Consider the following 18,377-nt stretch of genomic DNA (forward strand, 5'->3'; position numbering starts at 1 on the left):
TAGCTAATCCAGTTTGCCAATATGATGTACCAGTCTATCCAACAAAGAAGCTTCAAGCAAAATTATTACAATAATATTTTGACATTTTTTGAAGATTGGCGACAAAACTGAAATTTTAAAGGTACCGTTGTTTGGAAGATTTTTTGTGTATTTTCTGAAGACGAAAACACAATCTAAATCTTCCTTAATTATATTAAACCAAAGTCAGAGACCTTCTGATGAGCACGGATCAAAAGGAATAGAATATTATGAATCAGATAATTACTCCTCAAAATTCCTCTTCCCATAATCCATCAATGCATCTATGTCTAATACACTTTTGTATTTGTTCCTTTTTCTCAGCTGGGAAGAATTTATTTAGACATGTTAAATGTTTACAAAGTAATGAGTTCAAACATTGTGACGGCAATAGCCAGCAATGGTGAACTAGTTACCAAACAACCTGTCATCAAGGCCATGCGTGTCGTCAAAAAAGAAATCCTTGAACTTATCGCTGTATGGATTCAGAGGTCTACTAATCCACAAATGGTAAGTAGCTCACACTTATATCCTCATTCGGATATTTTTTCATTTTCTACCATGTGTGATCACATGCCAAATCGAACAAAAACATGTACAACTGTCATTGGCACCAAAAGGAGACCTTCAATTACATGGAAGTAAACATATACAGACCAAACAGAGCATTGCTAGCTCCAAAAATTTAAATGATTGACGGATGCACTATGATGCAAATTAGGTGTTAGTAGACAGTGTTAGGTTTTTAGCCAACAACTGCTTGAATTCAGTTTTAACTGATTATCTCATTATAGAGGGAAAAAGTTCATGCGAGCAAAATTTTTCCTCTAAGATGCGTAAGATGCGGATAGTCTTAATCAGCACTAAGTAATTTTGTGAGAGGAAAGAATTCTTTGTCTAATGACAGTTTTGAAGTGACAAATGCTTGTATCTTCATGAAAAACCTGAAAGTACTCATCAGATGTATTCAGTTCTCTTGGTTACGTTTTACTGTCAAAAGTAAATATCCATTAGTCCTGCCAAAAGATTGCAGTGCTTACATTTTTTGAATAATTCTGCTAAACTGTAGCATAGGTCATGCTTTTTCAATTTTATTTATTTTTATTTTATTTCTTCCATATGTCATGCTCTAGTAAGCTTCAAGTATTTTAAATCTCATGGAAATTTGTCACCATTGTAGGTCGTTTTCAGTTTTTCAACAGCAGTAACTAATCATGGTTCTCTGTGGTTGCAGGTTCTAGAAAACTTCATCCCACCCTTGCTAGAAGCCGTGCTAACGGATTATAATCAGACGCAAGTCCCAGCAGCACGAGAGCCTGAAGTGTTGGTGGCCTTAACAAAGATTGTCGACAGGCTTCAGTCAAACATCACCAGCTTAATACCAAGAATATTCGAATCTGTGTTTGAATGCACGCTCGATATGATCAACAAAGACCTTGAGGAATTCCCTGAGCATAGGATAAACTTCTTTTTACTTTTGCAAGTACGTTTGCTTTTTTCCTTAGAAAGTTATTTCTTCCGTGATTCTGCTTCAGAACTTTCTGCAACCTGTGCTTATGATCTTCATCTGTGATCTGGTCAGTGGTGGTAGGCTGGATATCTGACTGTCGAGGTAGTTCATCCTGTGGCATGGCTTTTGATACAGACAATGCTAGATGCTTGCCTGTGGTGCTACCTACCCAAAATTGACGTCAACAGAACTTAATATTTTGTTGTTCTTGCTCTCATCTGATCTGACTCTTGAGATAGACTCCCAAGAGTGATGTTCAGTCGACCGTCAGTGCATCTTAAATAGTCACCAATGTTTACAGTTACGGTTGGTGAAACTACAAACATCTTTACTGCACCCATGCAATCTCACATTACGTAGTTGCCCCATATTGCAATACGAGACATTATCGCCCGGTCCTTGTGGTTCTAAGTGGGGCATTATCACTGCACAATATTTTAAAAAAATTTGTCATTTTCACGTGTATAAATTGATTCAGTTTTGTAAGTTTTTTTCCCCTTGTTTTCTGTTGCAGTCTGTTAACAACTTCTGTTTTGATGCTTTCTTGAGCATACCACCTTCACAATTCAAACTGGTCTTAGATTCGGCTATCTGGGCAATCAAGCACACAATGAGAAATGTTGCTGAGATAGGTTCACAGGTATGCTATTTACAGAATTAATCAAATACTAGTTCCTCTAATGTATGCTTATCACTCCTAATGCGAAATGACAAAAAAAAGGGTTAATTTCAACTGGTCTGCTGAAAGCATGACATCTGAAGCATGCTATTTGTATTCCTTTGAATGTTGAACTAATCATAGTCATTAAATAGAAAGCAGAGTCCAATTTATTTCAAAATCTCAGTCTCAAAGGGATAATACTGTGGAATCACACTGTTTAAGATTGTATCATTAGTCCATTTTAGTCGTACCTATTCATCACTATTTGTACTGTAGCCTCACATTTCACTCCAAAATTTCTAACCCTGTGGCAGTGGGCTTCTCTGCTTGATTTTTACCCCACTGAATCATTGATGTAAATATCCATCTAAGTGATAAGCTTTATGACGCAATGACGCGTCTCATCCATACACTCCGTTGGATTTCGCTGATTGTTTACCTTCATTATTTGTTCTAATTCTGTTCTCACTTTACAAGTTTACTCCTCACATTTTATCTTGTCATTTCCCCTGCTTGATCTATCTTGTTTTTTGGTTTCCTACTGTTAATACTCTAGCCTCTTCGAATTTTGTTTTTTTCCGGGTAATCCTAAGTAAAAAATCCAAGCACTTTCAAATTTATTTTTGTTCTAAAACTGGCCATCTTTTTCAGGTTTTGTATCAGATATTTGTAAATGTTCAAGAAAACGAAAATGCAGCTCAGAGTTTTTACGCAACCTACTTCACAGATATTCTGCAACACATATTCTCAGTTTTAACCGATTCATCTCATACAGCAGGTAAGGCATTGAATGAACATGTCTGACAATGAATCTTGATACCTTGATGGGCTCAAAATCAGACAAAAATTGCGTTTTCTATCTTACCTTTCTTCATTTATCTATCATACAGTTTACGTCATGGATCTCTACTTTAATGACTTCCCTTTACATTCTTTGTGTAAAAATTCAGACCTGTGTAGCAAGTTGTCATTCAAATTGTTTATTCATTTCTATTGAAACTTCCATTCAATTAAGTTAACAAGCTTATTCTGAATCATTATTTCGTAAGTTTCCCTCTCTTGTATCCTTCAGCTTCTTATTATTAACAAATCCATGGTGAACTCTACAGTCAGCTAAAATTATTCACTGTCTCCAGCAATTATGATCAGGATGGTTATTTTACCATCTTTCATTATAATTCAGTATGAAACTGAAAATCTCACAATAGAAGGAAACAGCTCATCCAAGCACAATTTTCCCCTATAACAATATTCTGTTTGGTGCAGTATCAGGGTTTTTCACAGTGAGGAAAACTGGGAAATTCAGAGAATATCTGGGTCTCCACAATTAGGGAAAACTTGTAAACGCTGCGAAATTTTAAAAAGTCAGTGAAAACAGGGAAATGTCAGGAGAACAAATGATTATGTCCACACTAAGTGTTTAAAGGTTGAATCCTTTTTTTTTTTTGCTTTTTTGAATGTGTTTGATATTTTGAACAGCAAATGTTGTGTATTTGGGTTTGTACAAGGCGATTTTTTACCATCTGGCATTTTGTCAAATGCTAGGGAATTAAATCAAAAATTGTCAGGGAATTTCATTTTTTAATTTTTGTAGCAACTGTAGAAGATGCAGCAATCCGGAAAAACCAAGAAATCTCACCTGCAGTACGTCAGTTCAGCAACTTCAGGCGATGCTATTTAAGAGTGCGCAAACAGTACCTAAAGTTCAGCAACAGTCAGTGTAATTAAAAGGAAAGAATCTAAGTAGAAATTTTATTACAAGGTTAGAGAAAGTTTTGGAATCGGCATGAAAAATGAAGAAATCATGAAAACCTTGAGGAAGAAGCTTTCTTCTCAGAATTTAAAATGTATATCTCTTCAAGCAAAGCAATGATTCTAGAAAATCTGGGAGTAGAAGAATTTTCGAGAATGTAAGGCTATAATTATGGTAAAGGTAAATGATAAAGCTAGGATTTCAGATGATGAGGTCCAAGTAGACACCTCTAATTTTTCATTATTAAACACCCTTTTTTTGCATTGCTTGCAGAGGATCCTTCTTCGTTTGTATCGAATAATCAGTTTTGTGCTCTAACTTGTTTCATTCCAGGTCTAATGATGCACGCTACCATTCTAGCCCACATGTTCCGGCTTGTTGAAGCGAACCGAGTGAAAGTCCCCCTATGCCCTGTGAATCCAAACATGGATAACTTAATGTACATCCAGGAGTTTGTCGCATCTCTCCTCAAGTCAGCATTTCCTCATTTAAGTGATAATCAAATCAAGATCACCGTTCAGGGTATGCTCAACTTGGACCATGATCTCACTGCATTTAAGGAGCATCTTCGCGATTTCCTCGTTCAAATTAGGGTAAGTCCAAGCTTCCAAAGTATGTCTTACTGAGATTATGTTCGGTTTTTTTTTTATTTTTTTCATAAAGGAAATTTTTTTGGACACTTCACAAGTGCAAGGTTACCGTTGGTCTGGAAAACCGGGAAATTCAGAGAAAGTCTTGGAATTTAATGAGTTAGTGTTTAGCAGAAATGAGTAATTTAAAGGAAAAAAATCAAAGTGAAAGTTTTATTCAAATGTCAGGGAAAGTGAGGGAAAACGAAAATTTTGGAGTCAGGGAATTTGAAGCTGAAGAAATTATAGCAACTCTGTAAGTCCAAATGTTGGTAACATTGCTAATCCAGGCCAATGTTGCACCATATCTACTATTTTTCTCATCCTTAGTGAGGCCGTTGCATTTTTTCACAATTCTTAGTTGATAAATGCAACTGGTTGAAGATTTTTTTAAAAAAATTTGTCCATTATCACAACATTATCAGATATTCCTGATGAGTACTAATTTTTAAGATGATGTGCATGTTTCTTGCATTTTTAAAGCAGAGAAGGTGTTACACTATAATTGGACCGCGTTAAACAGAAAGGAACCAAGCCACATCAGCTATTGCCAATTTTAAAAGGGGAATTTGATTTTTTACGAGAGAACGTTTGTGCGGATTCCTTTGAAAATTTATGGAATTTGCTTTGTATTACGGAAATAATTCATAGAAATTTGCACAAAAATCCGCACAACCGTTTTCATGTAAAAAATTAAATTGCCAAATTAAATTTGGCAGTAGCTGATGTGGCTTGGTTCCTTTCTGTTTAACGCGGTCCAATTTTAACAGCGTTGCATCCGAATACTAGCCATATTTTTTTCATAGGTCTTCAATTGAAATGCCAGCTGCAGGTTTACGGTTGAACTTACAGTAAAACATTCGTTGAGAAAGCCTCCAGAAGGGACCAAGAGAGAGTCAGCATTGTGAAGACGCCTCTTTATTAAATCCTAACCTCTTTTGAACTGTCATATTATTGGGATGTTATCAGAAAAGTCGAAAAAGCACAAGAAATGGTAAAGAGGAAAATTGACAAATGTCAAATCGGAAAATGACACTATTTAAATGAAAATATGCCAACTTATGATTGCTACTCCTCAGATTGATGTAACATTCGTCCATTCCTTTCTTCTCCCAGTTCTAAGAAAAATTGTGCATTGATGAACATAGTCAACTGCAATGACTCGTATTGAACTCCTAATTTTACAGGTATCATTATTCGTTTGTTTTTTATGTAAGCGGGAAATTCAAAATCCTTGTTACCAATGCAAAATACAATTTACAAATGTTAATTTCTTGGATCATAGTCAATTGCAGAAATTTTTGTTGCGCAAACTGATTTATTGAGAAATTTCAAAGCCGAAACATGTATATCAGAATGTTTAAATTTGCAACTTGTCTAGAGGTCCATTCTACCCTTTCCCTCCATTCATAATTTTTTTCACTTGTGATCGCAGGAATATTCTGGAGAAGATGACTCGGATCTATTTTTGGATGAAAGAGAAGCAGAATTAAAGAAAGCTGAAGCAGCCAAACGACAAGAACAAAGTTTAGTACCTGGTATTCTGGGTCCTCATGAGCTCGCAGAGGAAATGCAAGATTGAAGGTAGTATTTTTGTATCCAGTTTATCCTAAGAAATTCTTTCTTTGTCAACAATAGCTCTGTAGCCGCTAGAGCTACCACACCCTAAATCTGAGAGTTCATGACTATTTTCCGAGTAACCAGTCCAAATTCTTATTTATCATACTAGTATGTGGTCGCCCCCCGTCAAGGAAAAGAAGTCCATGGAAGAAATTCTTTTCGAGTATTGCTGTATCAAATTAGGTACAAACAATGATGTTAGTGCTACTCTCTCCAGTGTTGCCACAATAAGGGAATACCGGAAACTGTCAGGAACTTTTAAAAAGACAGGGGAAACCTGGAAATATCAGGGAAAAATTGTTAAGTCACCCTTATTTGCTTTCCAAATTGGGTTTGATGTTTCGAACACAAAATTTTGCCTAACAACTATTTCAAATTATGTCTTCTTAACTATCTGGCATATCTTCAGTTGTCAGAAAATTTCACTAAATTGTGTCAGGGAACTTTGTTTTCTACATTCTGTGGCAACCCTGTAATCGCTATATCAAATTAAGTAAAAATAATGACATTGATGCCTCTCTCTCATGACACCAATCTAGCATCAATCGATTCTTCTTATATCTATTTTTTAACTTACTTGCGTATTTATCTACCAACAAATTTAAGGAAATTTTAATAAAAACTTGTACCAAGAAGACGAATTGAGCAACAGAGAAAAACATCAGGATTTAGAAAGTAGCAAATGATGAAGAAAGTGATGAATCATAAAGAGACCCCACAAAGGAATATGCACATCCTAATCTACTTCTTTTTTCTGCGCTTAACTGAGAAGATGGCGAGCTCTTTATTAAAGAGAGTAATTTTATGTTGCAGTATTGTTGATGCTTGCCAGTTGGTTCCCTGTTCCGAGACATATCGAAAACGTACTGACAACGTATCACAAACAATGTGAGTGCAAGATGAGCCGGCGACAAGTTCCGAACGGTCACAGTCCTCTTTCATCTATCATTGATCCGATTTATGTGATATTAATTGTGTATCTTTTTCTTTTTATATGTAATTGTTGTGTATACTGTTTCCAACAAGCTCATGTTTCATGTTGATGGTTTCATGTTTCTCACTCAGTTCCCTCCGGTAGCCCTGATGTGCTTCAAAGGACAGTGCTGTTTATAAAATAGCCTCTCTGTAAATACAGTTCCTCCTGCAGCGTTGTACAGTGGTAGTAGAGCTCCATCAGATGCCTTGCTTTTGTTTAGAATAATCATTCGTTTTGGGCCATCTGGAAGCACACCAAAGGCATATTTCTGATACCACGAATCTTAATTTTTGGCTTTGAAAATTTCCTCTCTCTCCCTATTTTTTAATTGAAATACTAATCAACATCATTTCTCATTTGTTTCCACAATTTGTATTCTTTTCTTGAAGAAATCAGTGAAAATTTCAAGGAATAAGGTTTGCTTGCCATCCTGTAAGAGCGAAAGTTTTAAAAAGCTGAAATTATTGAGGTGCAAGTTTTTGGTAATTATCCTTCAATGCCTTCGTTGTTGATTTGTTAAGCGATTTCATTTAGTTGTTTCCCAACCTTTACATCATGGCACGAAGATCTTTTTTGCATGACTTTCAGTGTCAGTTTTGCTAAAGGTGCTCTCAACTTTTTAGTAGATCATCTAAAATTTTAATCAATATGTTCTCAATGCAGATATCAATGTTGATCGAGCCCATTTTGATAAAATTCTTGATATTTCTCCTTTGAGGCGAAACTAAAATCCAAGGGAAATAGGATAAAGACATGCCTGGAAGTTACAATCCTGACTGTTTTTATCGCCCAAATATCAATTTTAAAATGAAAATTAGAAAAATACAATATTAACAATGTGAGATGTCTTTTGAGCGGTGGAAAGTTATTTGACTGATCAGCAATGAAAATAAGCTCCTCTTTAACGTCTGGTTTCATGATAATCGCAAGGAATTCTACCATCACAACTATCTCATGAGATTGCACTCTGGTGACCTCTTTCTTTCCACTGATGACACTGCCGCCCTCTAGTTGTTCTTGTTCTTTTATGAAGATAACTGAAAATCTGTAGTCAATTATTGTAGAATTAACCCCTGTGCCCTCTCTTTTTGTTTTCGTTTCTGTCGCTCATTCAACTAACTTTACTGTATATATTTATATGTATTATAAATTGCCCAGAGAGGGGTTTCTCTGCAAACAACCTTAGCTCTTTTCTTTTCTCAGACAAAAAGTGCTGCGAGTTATTCAATCTTCGATCCTATTAATCATTTCCTGATGAAAGTTTCATCTACAAATTACCCTCATCGCCTCTTCACTTCGTTTGTCCATTTTCCTCTATCATCATGGGCACATTTTTAAGCAGTTTTTAATTTCGTGAAGAAGGCTTTCACTCATTCTGGGCACATTAACTGCCTACACCTGGGCACATTTTTTTATCATTCCTGCGTCACAAAGTCCTCAATTTGTATAGATGCTATCACGTAAGTGTTGGACGAGTTACATTGACAGAGACCTTGAAATAACCTTCACTTTTGACGTAATCCGGAGATAGGAAGTAAATTCCTGCTTTGGACGAAATGTTCTAAGAAAATCAAGCAGTGAATTAATAATGTGCACATGCCAAAGCAGTCAACCTTCTATAATTAAAATCCATCTCTCCTTCTCGGTAACCTTTCCTATTCTACCATCTGCAAATTACAACTCTCAAATCGCAGGCCTTCCACCACTTTTATACCATTGAAACATGTCTGTCTACACTGTCATCCAGTCCAGATTTCGATTCTGTGAATCGTTTGAATTGAATCAATTCTTGAGATTATCATTGTATGATAGCCCTAATGCATGGTTTCTCCAAAATTACTTAAACTTTACGGGCTGTGAGAGTTTCCAATTTTTTTCAATCTAAGCTCTCTCTCCCTCTCGCTGTGAATGTGAATATAGGTGTATCCAGATCAGGGAACAAGCTCTAATCTAACTTCTTCGAGTTCAATTTTGTATTTGTTACATCAATAAGCTTTCACCCAGTGGTGCATTCTTTTCTTTTTTCCAAAAGAAATTTCATGTTTATTTCATGTAATTCACACTGAATTGATGAAGGTTAAACTAAAATCTGAATGTCCATGAAAAACTCGCCTCATTGCTCTCTATAATCCATTCTGTAATGAACGGCCTCTGTTCGGCTGTCAATGAATGCGTGCTAGACTGAGCCACCGATTCTCTGCTGAAAACCATTGAAATATTGCTGATCACTTTTTATCACTTCCATTTTTAGTGTTTTTATTCTCCTTGAGTACGTCCCTTCGCAATTTGTGTCCATCTCTTTTTCTTCGAGTTAAAGAGTGAAACCCTAAGATTCAATGCCATTTTTATACAGGGTGAATTTCGTTTTAAGAAATTGACGCAATAAGTGCTTTGCTTTGTTTCAAGAGGGAAGGCTTGCGCAATTTATCGAAGCTTTCCTTCAGCTGTTTTCAATATTTCTTCCAAGCGTAAAAAGCTCTAATCTGTTGATTTTAAGGAATTTTGAAGAACTTGACAATATTCGGAATATCACCCTACATCCCTGTCTTATGGCATGCAAATCCGTGCAAAGATTTATTTTAAATTCAAATTATTTCTGCGTAATTTCATTTAATTGGAAACAAGCATGTTTCGTTTTTGACCTGTTCTTTGTTACCGCTAAAATTCAGGAACTCCAACAAATCCTGATGTAATTTCTAGAGTGTTGAATTTCTCAGTGCAGAGCTGTTAAGTCGAGGAACATTATTATTTTCTTAGCCGGGGGAAACCATGAAGTTCGATTTCAGTTGTTAAAGAATTCTCTGCTCATTTTAAAAGTGTAGCTGTAAATAATTTTACATGTTAAGTGTATGTATGATGGGTTTACGAGGTCTCTCGGTGTATTGTGTGAAGGAAGAAGTTTAGAAAGTTTGCGAGTTGTTGTTTCCAAGGTTGAAAGAATATTGAGAACCATTCTGGAGTGAAAAGAGATCCCAAGTGCCCAATGTCTTTTATTTTTGTACAGTGTGTTTCAAATCCGAAAAAAAAAAACATGTATTTTTGTATGTTAATATTGTAGCGTGGTCCCCACAAACTGTACTCCATCAACTACTTGATATTCAAAACGAGGGGTTACGTATATTGGCACTGGAAATTGTAGAAATATTATAAAGATGTTTTCTGTGTCGTTAGCATTTTGAGGCATGCATTATTGTTTTATATAAACTTACTTATTTTTCTAAACTTTCTTAACTTTCTACAAGTAGGAAAATGTTAAGTACTTTCTGGTTGGTTTTTCTTTCTTTTTTTTAGAGGGGGGAGGGGGGGTTCTCTTTTTTTTGGACTTTTAAAAATAATCTTTAAGTTAATTTGAACAAATACACAGTTGTTTTGTAACATCTTATCCCAGCTTCATTTTTGGCTCAGTTTTTGTCATGCATTCATTTTTGTAAATTATTTCTAGTGAAATAAAATATTTTTTAATTTTTTTTCTTTTTGTTTATTGATGTTGCTTTTCGTTTGGGCCCTCCTTTTGAGATATTCACAATCAAATGCATTTATGAAATACTGCATAATACAAATCTATCTATATTAGGAAGTTCGAGAAAAAATACGTCCATCCACAAGGTTGTTTTCACTCTAGGAGCTGAGTTCTGAGGCTAGTTTAAATCAGAAGTAAATATTTCAGCGCTGCCTTGAATGGGAGACTAAACAGGAAAAGAGACATTACTTTGTACGGAGAAGATAGAGGTCTTTTTCAAATTTTCATGCAATGCAATTTTCTGGGTTTTTTTCTAATTTATTGTAAATTCCTATACTAATTCACTATACTATTATTTTTTTTTACAAAATTTTTATTGATTTATTGGTAGACTTCCCTTGATCAAAAGCATTTAACCTCTCTCTTTAGATAAATTCATTAGACCCGTGGTTTCCCAATATTCTGGGTTATATCCATCCAGTCAGCTTGCGTTACATCAGTTCAAGATCATAAGACAAAGTAGAAATACATCGTTATCAATAAAACATTTACCCAGTTAAACTTTAATTCATGGCTCATATGTAGGCTGACAAACTTTAAACAAAACCTCCATTTTGGAATAATGTTTTTCCATGTCTCTAACAACTAAGTTCTTCACACTCTGTCTCTTAAGCATTAGCTCCTAATTTCTCTGAGATGGAGACTTGCTGAGCCTTTACCTTCGTCAGTATTTCCAGATAAAACAGCATAAATGAGAAGTGTGAAAATGTTTCTTTCCCTCTCCCGTAAAATACTGAATAAATCGTGTTCGCCTAAGTAAATTTCATCAATGACTCTGATAGAAATTTGCTTTTGCGCAAACTTGTGCCAAAACAAAGAATTTTTCAGGATCTGAAACTTGCAGCGAAAACCCATCTTCTTTTCTCAGAGATGAAATTGAAAGCAAAAATGAGTCCAAAACAAACGTAATGACAGAAAGATCTTCCAATTAATAATAAACCTTGGCTTACAATTAGATAGGGATACTTATCTAAGCCGAGCTTCATTATTAATGGAAGAGCTTTTTATATTTACCAAAAAAAGGTATATTCACCATTTTTTAGTAAATATCAGCTGTTAAGAGAACTAAAATGTCTGAAAAGTTATTTTCTCCAATTATATTGAATAGTAGGATTCTAACAGCACTTCAATTTAGCATTTAAAAAAACCAACGACAGTTCGCAATCAATTTTTCGATCCCATCATAACCTTCAAGTGGATATCTTCAGAAACGAATTCTTTCTCTCACTGGGTTTCTAACAATAAACCTAAATTACATTGCGCATCAAACTATTACATTGAAGATTTGTCAAAGTTCTTGTTTCTCAATCTTGCTAACCGTCTCCTATGATTCTGAGCGTGATATTTCGATTTGATAAATAAAATGGTTTTTTCATTGTAGATTCTTCATCAGATTTGTTTAAAATTGTGTTTCTCTGTATGAAGATGCAAGATATTAGACACAAATGACGTGCTCATTCGAAATTGGTCAAAAGTTAATATCCCTCTGATTGGATCTCACTTAAGTACCTTTCAATATCGAATCCAATGCGATTTAGAGGGTAGATCACCTACATCTAGGAAAGAGGCTTTTGATGAAACAAAAGAAAACGAATCTTGATTGACATACTGCAACCTGATTGTTTGCATAAGCTTTTTCATAATTACTTGTCACAACATCTCCTCATTTGCACTTCTTCATTCTACTTCTTGCTTATTTGTTTTCATTCTTTGTTACTGCAACAGTGAATACTTCTCTCAGGTGTGTTCTGATTGATAGTTAAATTTTTATTTTTAATCCTAAACTGAAATCAACATTTTCTCTCATATTACATTAGAATAGTACACACTATCATCATTATCATTTGGTTAATCTTCAGTCGTAGGTTTAATTTAAAATAATTTCCTGAAAAGAATAAAGCTGTATGCTGATTATTTCCTCCACCTCCACTACTTATGCATGAGTGTGTTGCGTATTACTGTGTGAGTGAGTATTATAGAATCAAAGTTTGTAATCATGTTCGTTGTGTACTGATTTTTATACATAAAAATATGTCTTCAAATTAGTTTCTTGAGGATTACTCTAGTAGACGCGTATATGAATTTTTGAAAAAGGAAAATTATTTTGTACATAATTGTTTAATTTTTTAATAATCTTGATTATGAAAAAAAAAAAAGAAAAAAAAAAAAGTTTCTGTGTGTATCATTTTTTAATACAAGTTCGGAAAATTTTGATCTCAATTTCCTGTAAAGACAGCCATATAAAAGGTGAAATAGGGGTCCAATAATTTTACACGAAGTAAATTATGGTCACACTTCTATCAAAATCTAAGAGGCATACAACAAGTCCTGTGAAGTGTTGTCTTCACTCCTCGAAGTCTCTCTAGTGGCAAAGAATAATAATAATAAAAAAAAAAACTGTTGTGAAGATTTACATAGAACTAATGTTTATTTTTGAAGTCTGTACACAGGGCTACATGTTAAAATTAAAACCTAACAACATCTTTAAGGAAACAATTCAGGATCTACAGTTAAAAGTATTTACACAGCTGGAAAACAGAAATAAACAAGAACAGGGAAAAAACTTTGTTTCATTATTCAGTCCTTGGTTTTTTCCTACCGAAAGGATCTTCCCAGACTTTCATACCTAAGGGAAAATAAGAAAGATTCAAATTAACGAAACAAGAAAAATATACTCTAGTCTTAGTGATCCCAAGTGCGCGGCTTTATCTGTACTGTGCAAAGCTTCCCTTCAACTGTGTGGACCGCATATGGAACAAAAGTATATCAATAGCCAAAGTGCGAAGCCGAGTATCTCCATTTGTACTGTTGCAGACTTCCTGTCATACTTCAGTTTCTGATTGGAAAACTAATCAACTTAACTTCTTGAAAACTTTTTTGATTTTTCAATATTATTAACAGAATATTCTGTAGCAATTTCAAACAATAAAGTTGACTTGTTTCTCTTCGAAAAAATAAAACAGGAGAAGAGATCTTGTAACACCGCCATGGGGATTCATGGGTTCTGTACTTTGGTCATTGATATGGGGAAATGCTTCCCTCTCAGCACAGAGAGCGGAACAGCATGCAAACTTCGTATGCCGCGCACCCAGGAACTCTGTCTAGTCTTCAAGTGCAATACTCAAGAGGAAAATCAAGGAAAATTTTTTAAGGAATGATAAATTCATCAAGAAAAGCAATGTCAAGTTATCTCCTGACATTTTTGGAAGCCATGGGCATTTCTACATTATGTAAGACAGCCATTGGATGGAACTAGCTTGTCTCCCTCACAAAGGAGTGTACCTTGTCTGCAGTGTTTCAGTAATCACAGGTACATATTATTCTTTCACAGAGGAACCGTCACACAAATTGGTTTAAAAATTTCAGTCTATTCCAACATGGATAAAGAAAACCAAAGATTTCAGGAAAATTTGTGTGACCATTTTCTTGGAGACAAATAAACTGTCAGTAAGAAATACTAAAACAGCGCAATCAAGATACAGTTCTCTATGCGAGAGGCAACGAACTAGAATCAGCCTCACTGTATTTTCCATTGTCTAATTTTCTCTTGTGTTTAATTTTCTTCAACAGAAGCTTGCGGTGAATTTATTCTAGGTTATAAAGAATAAACTCACAAAATTTCAAGTTCCAGTGCTGCTTGGTTTTCTGTTGAAGAATAAAACATTACACAAAATCAGGCAACGTTTGATGTAGTTAGGCTGATGAAGAGACAAACTTTACGTTCTTCCCAATTGATAATATCTGTAATTCACCAGACAACACTCCATTTTTGTACAGACCTCAGAAGACCTGCACCGGCTACTGAAATTTCAAACTCTTTTTCAGCGTATTCTCATTTTTACACTCCTCTTTGGTCACTCTGTTGATAGCCTTTATCCTCCTTTAGATGTGAGAAAATCAATTACTAGTAGAGGCTTTATACTTCAGGAAAGGACTATAAATTAAAGCCCTTTGTGAAGGACCAAAATTGACTACAACATTTCCAAAGCACACATCTCAGTTTGCAGTGCAGCGACTTCCTGCCTTAGTTCACTTATTTTACTCTTCTTCTTTTTTCCTATCCTTATACTTTGTTTATTTCAATGGATGATTGTTCAACGTTGTTCCTTGAAAACTTGTGTGATATTTCTTCATTGTGTGACAAATTTCAAGGTATGACAGTGATTCTTACTCCATTAAAAGATGAGCAAAAGAGGAGATTTTGAAACACTGCAATTGAGGTACATGGTTTGGGAATTTTCCGCTCTAGTATTCCAAAGGAATAATAGGATTTCCTTGGTAACGTCAAATCCAGAAAATACTTTTGTACAGTTTTGCTCTTTCAGCTTACCTCCAGGTTGTATTTTTTCAATATCCAATCCTGCTCGGCCTTTCTTTTGAATCTCTTCTGCAAATGAAGAAAAGAAATATTAGAGAACAACAAATTTGCAAAGATGAGAGTGACAAGAGAAATTTAAGGTGGTTCAAATTACTTCCCTATCAATTACTAATGATCACTGAAGTTACTTTAATGCTGTGAGGGAGCCAATCATAAGAAGGATCTACCGGACTAACCAAGGAGCAAGCATTCTAAGATTTTTATACAAGATGATCAGAGCTGATTGATACCAACTCTTGCTCTGGCTATTGGGTCAAATTTATATTATTGACCGAGTCAGGCAACATAGGACTAGATTTGAAAGGACAAATTTCTCAGTAAGTATAGCAAAAAATCTAACTGAAAAAATCAAAATGAAAACTGAAAAATCCAAATGAAGACACGAATATAGATTATGAGTTTTCTATGCCGCATGCTGGTCAGTAATCTCAAGAACACTGGGTCAAAATTTTGAATCATAGTTTGGGTTGTAATAATGTTTGAAAAGTTTACAATTATTAGTTTTTAATGGCAAAATTGAACTGCCTTTTTTTCAAATTCATAGTTCATTGTTGTATAACTTTCAACTGTTAAATAGGTAAATTTTCAGAATTTTTGGGTGTTATTTGTGCGAGATAATACAGAGGTCACCCCTCAAAGCTGTTGTATTATAATTTTTTTTTTTTTTCCCTTTACCCTCGGTCCCATTTTGTCTTACAATTGTTTTGGATCAACTGGGCGTTGAAGTAAGTAAATGATTGATCAATCAAGATCTGATCTTCATTGTGTTTAGAAAAGCTGCATTTTTTCAGATATACTCTTGAGATGTGCTATCATGTTTGACAAGAAAAAGAAGGTAAAGCAGGGCACATTGCCAGTTAAATTGAGACCAATCTTACAACAATGCAGTCTTGCGCACATAAGAGTATTTCCATCAGCATTTTTCCATAATTCCTCATCTATTTGCAATATACTCTTTGTTCAGAGAACAAGGCCACTACTGATATGCTTGATCATTTGATGAAAAATGGTGATTCAGTGAAGAAAGGATAAAAATATGTTTCACAAACATACGTACGATACTTCTCGGGCCAAAACATTGGAGAGATGGCGATCGGCCACATACAGAGTGTGATCACAGCTGCAAAACCTGCCACAAATCCCCACTTCTTGAGCACTCTTTTTCTTTCAATGGCCTTCGGATTGTAATATCCCCTTACTCGTTCATCCATCACTAGCCTAGGAACAGAAATCAAAGATCATTCCAATTACTTAAGTAAGCACTGCTAAGTTAACAGGTGAATCTGCCCTGAAAGTGGACAAGCATAGAGATATCAAACAGATTTGACTAAAGTACTGCTTTCACTTTTAGCTTTTACCCAAAATGGCACAATTCCACCTAGACGGACACATGAGGGGCTTGGAGGACAAGGTGCATGAGTGCAGTTTTTGCTATTCCGAGAGATACGTGTTTGAAGTTTCGAAATTACATGGACCCTTCAGAGAGAAGATTCTGACTTTTTGATGCTTAAAAATTTGAATTTGGAAGCAAATTTTTCACAGAATATGCATTAAAACTAGTTCTACTTGAAATAATTAATACCTCACTTTTTTAAAAAACTGCACTTATGTACAAGCCTTGTCCTCCAAGCCCCTTATATTAGCTGACTATACCTAAGAGTCTCTTTTGGAAACCCTAAAATGAAGCTGAAAGTGCCTGAACACAAAAACTCAACCTCCTACCTAATAGAGCATATTGATGGTAAAACCGCAGAAATGCATATCTTGTTTTGCAGCGTTGCAAACCTCCTGTCATACTTTATTATCTACTTGGAAAACTACAAAACGTCACTTTTTGAAAATTTAGGTGATTTTTCTTCTTTTAATAAGGAATATTTTGTGTTTAGTTTGGTCTCCTTCTAGTGGCGATCAGGGACATCCACTTGGGTGTTAAGGAGTGAAAAGGACAGTCTGATCTCTACCTCATAAACTCCAGCCTGAGACTCTACGAAAACTCGCGAGTGGATTTCCTTGATTGCCACACTTTTAAAAAATAAAATAGGAGCAGAGATTTCAAAACACCGCGAGGGGTATACACATTTTAGCAGTTTCACCATCAAAATGCAATACTTCGCCATATTCAGCATACTTACAAAAAATTTTGTTTTAATTTTCAGTTCCCCAAGGAAATTTTTGGGGGATGGTTGGCTGCTATATGCTTAAGGCCTTGTCTCCACAGGACGTTTCATGGGATTTGTCCCATGGAAAAATCTCACGACTTGCGAAGTTGGGAAAAATATTGAGCTAGTCAATACTAATCATAGTACCAACTAAGAGTCCTTGTGGAGTCCCAGGAACGATTTAAAGAGAGGAAGAAGAAAAAACTTTGTCGTGTTGTTTAATAGGATAAAAACCCAGAAGTTTCATTCCTGCGACTTGAACCTTGGTAAAAATCCCGTGAAACATATCGTGGAGACAATGCGTTAAGGTGTAATCATTCCTCTTAGGAGAAAATTTAAAAGTGAAACCAGCATTTAGGTATCTTGGCAGACTGGAAACTGGTGGAAATACTTGAATGCTGATGTGCAGTGTTAAGACAATCGGACGACATTACAAGCAGGGCAATGGTGATTGAGTACAATTTTTGCACGTACTACTTTCCGATATACGCTTTTTCATCTCTGATTAGATGAACAGTTAAATCGCCAAAATTGGACTTCGTTTAACATGGACTCAAGTTGTGCTTTACTTAACCTAAAAATCTGCTTACAGTCAAAATCAAACAAAATTTCAGGGTCAAGAGGAAGAGTAGAGGAAAATATGTTTAAAGAGACAAAAAGATATGAGAAAATCAGGGTTGTTTAGGGGCTGAAGCTTGTTGCTAGCTGACTCTTCTTTTCTGGTTGTCAAGACTAACTAAATGTTACGATGTAATATGGTACTCATTGACGGCTTGTTGCATCAAAAGGTGAGTATAATGAAAGCAGATTTTGCAGTTCATAATGAGCAAACTGAGTAAATAACTTGTAAATTATATTCCTCTAGCATCTTAAAGCACTTGTTATGGGCTGGGATGGATTCTAATTATTTTTCAGGAGTGCTCATGTGCTGAAATGCTAAGACAAGTTTGCTCTGTAAAGCACATCAGAAAAATACTTACAAGCTAGGGGTTCCTGCTACTTGTATTTGCGATAACGGAGTAATTATTGAAATAAGAATTGAATCAATGCTTGAAAAATTTTGAAATTAAATGAAAATTCGGGTGGAATGAATACACATGTTGTATTATCACTTGTTCTGTTATCACAAAAAGTGTAACAACAAACAACAGGG

At 35.2% G+C, this 18,377-nt stretch overlaps 2 protein-coding genes across 5 annotated transcripts in view; one reads left to right on the plus strand and one right to left on the minus strand.

The window, feature by feature from the left end:
• The window catches only part of emb (exportin-1 emb), a 31,741-nt gene extending 21,107 nt beyond the window's left edge, over positions 1-10,634 (plus strand). For all 4 annotated transcript variants that reach the window (XM_019044286.2, XM_019044288.2, XM_019044287.2 and 1 more), the window contains 7 exons: positions 343-528; positions 1,253-1,501; positions 2,043-2,168; positions 2,841-2,967; positions 4,276-4,535; positions 6,007-6,155; positions 7,005-10,634. In XM_019044286.2, coding sequence (XP_018899831.1) covers positions 343-528; positions 1,253-1,501; positions 2,043-2,168; positions 2,841-2,967; positions 4,276-4,535; positions 6,007-6,153 — 1,095 coding nt within the window. In that variant the 3' untranslated portion in view covers positions 6,154-6,155; positions 7,005-10,634. The remainder of the gene's footprint in view (positions 1-342; positions 529-1,252; positions 1,502-2,042; positions 2,169-2,840; positions 2,968-4,275; positions 4,536-6,006; positions 6,156-7,004) is intronic.
• A 2,453-nt stretch (positions 10,635-13,087) lies between these two features.
• On the minus strand, positions 13,088-18,377 carry LOC109032257 (small integral membrane protein 20). Its single transcript, XM_019044290.2, has 4 exons — positions 18,205-18,377; positions 16,123-16,283; positions 15,018-15,074; positions 13,088-13,313 (listed from the first exon to the last, which is right to left on the minus strand). Exons 2-4 carry the CDS (start codon positions 16,274-16,276, stop codon positions 13,261-13,263), a joined length of 264 nt encoding a protein of 87 aa, XP_018899835.1. The 5' UTR covers positions 16,277-16,283; positions 18,205-18,377; the 3' UTR covers positions 13,088-13,260.

Source organism: Bemisia tabaci, chromosome 7, assembly GCF_918797505.1.
Source record: "Bemisia tabaci chromosome 7, PGI_BMITA_v3".
Classification (NCBI taxonomy): domain Eukaryota; kingdom Metazoa; phylum Arthropoda; class Insecta; order Hemiptera; family Aleyrodidae; genus Bemisia; species Bemisia tabaci.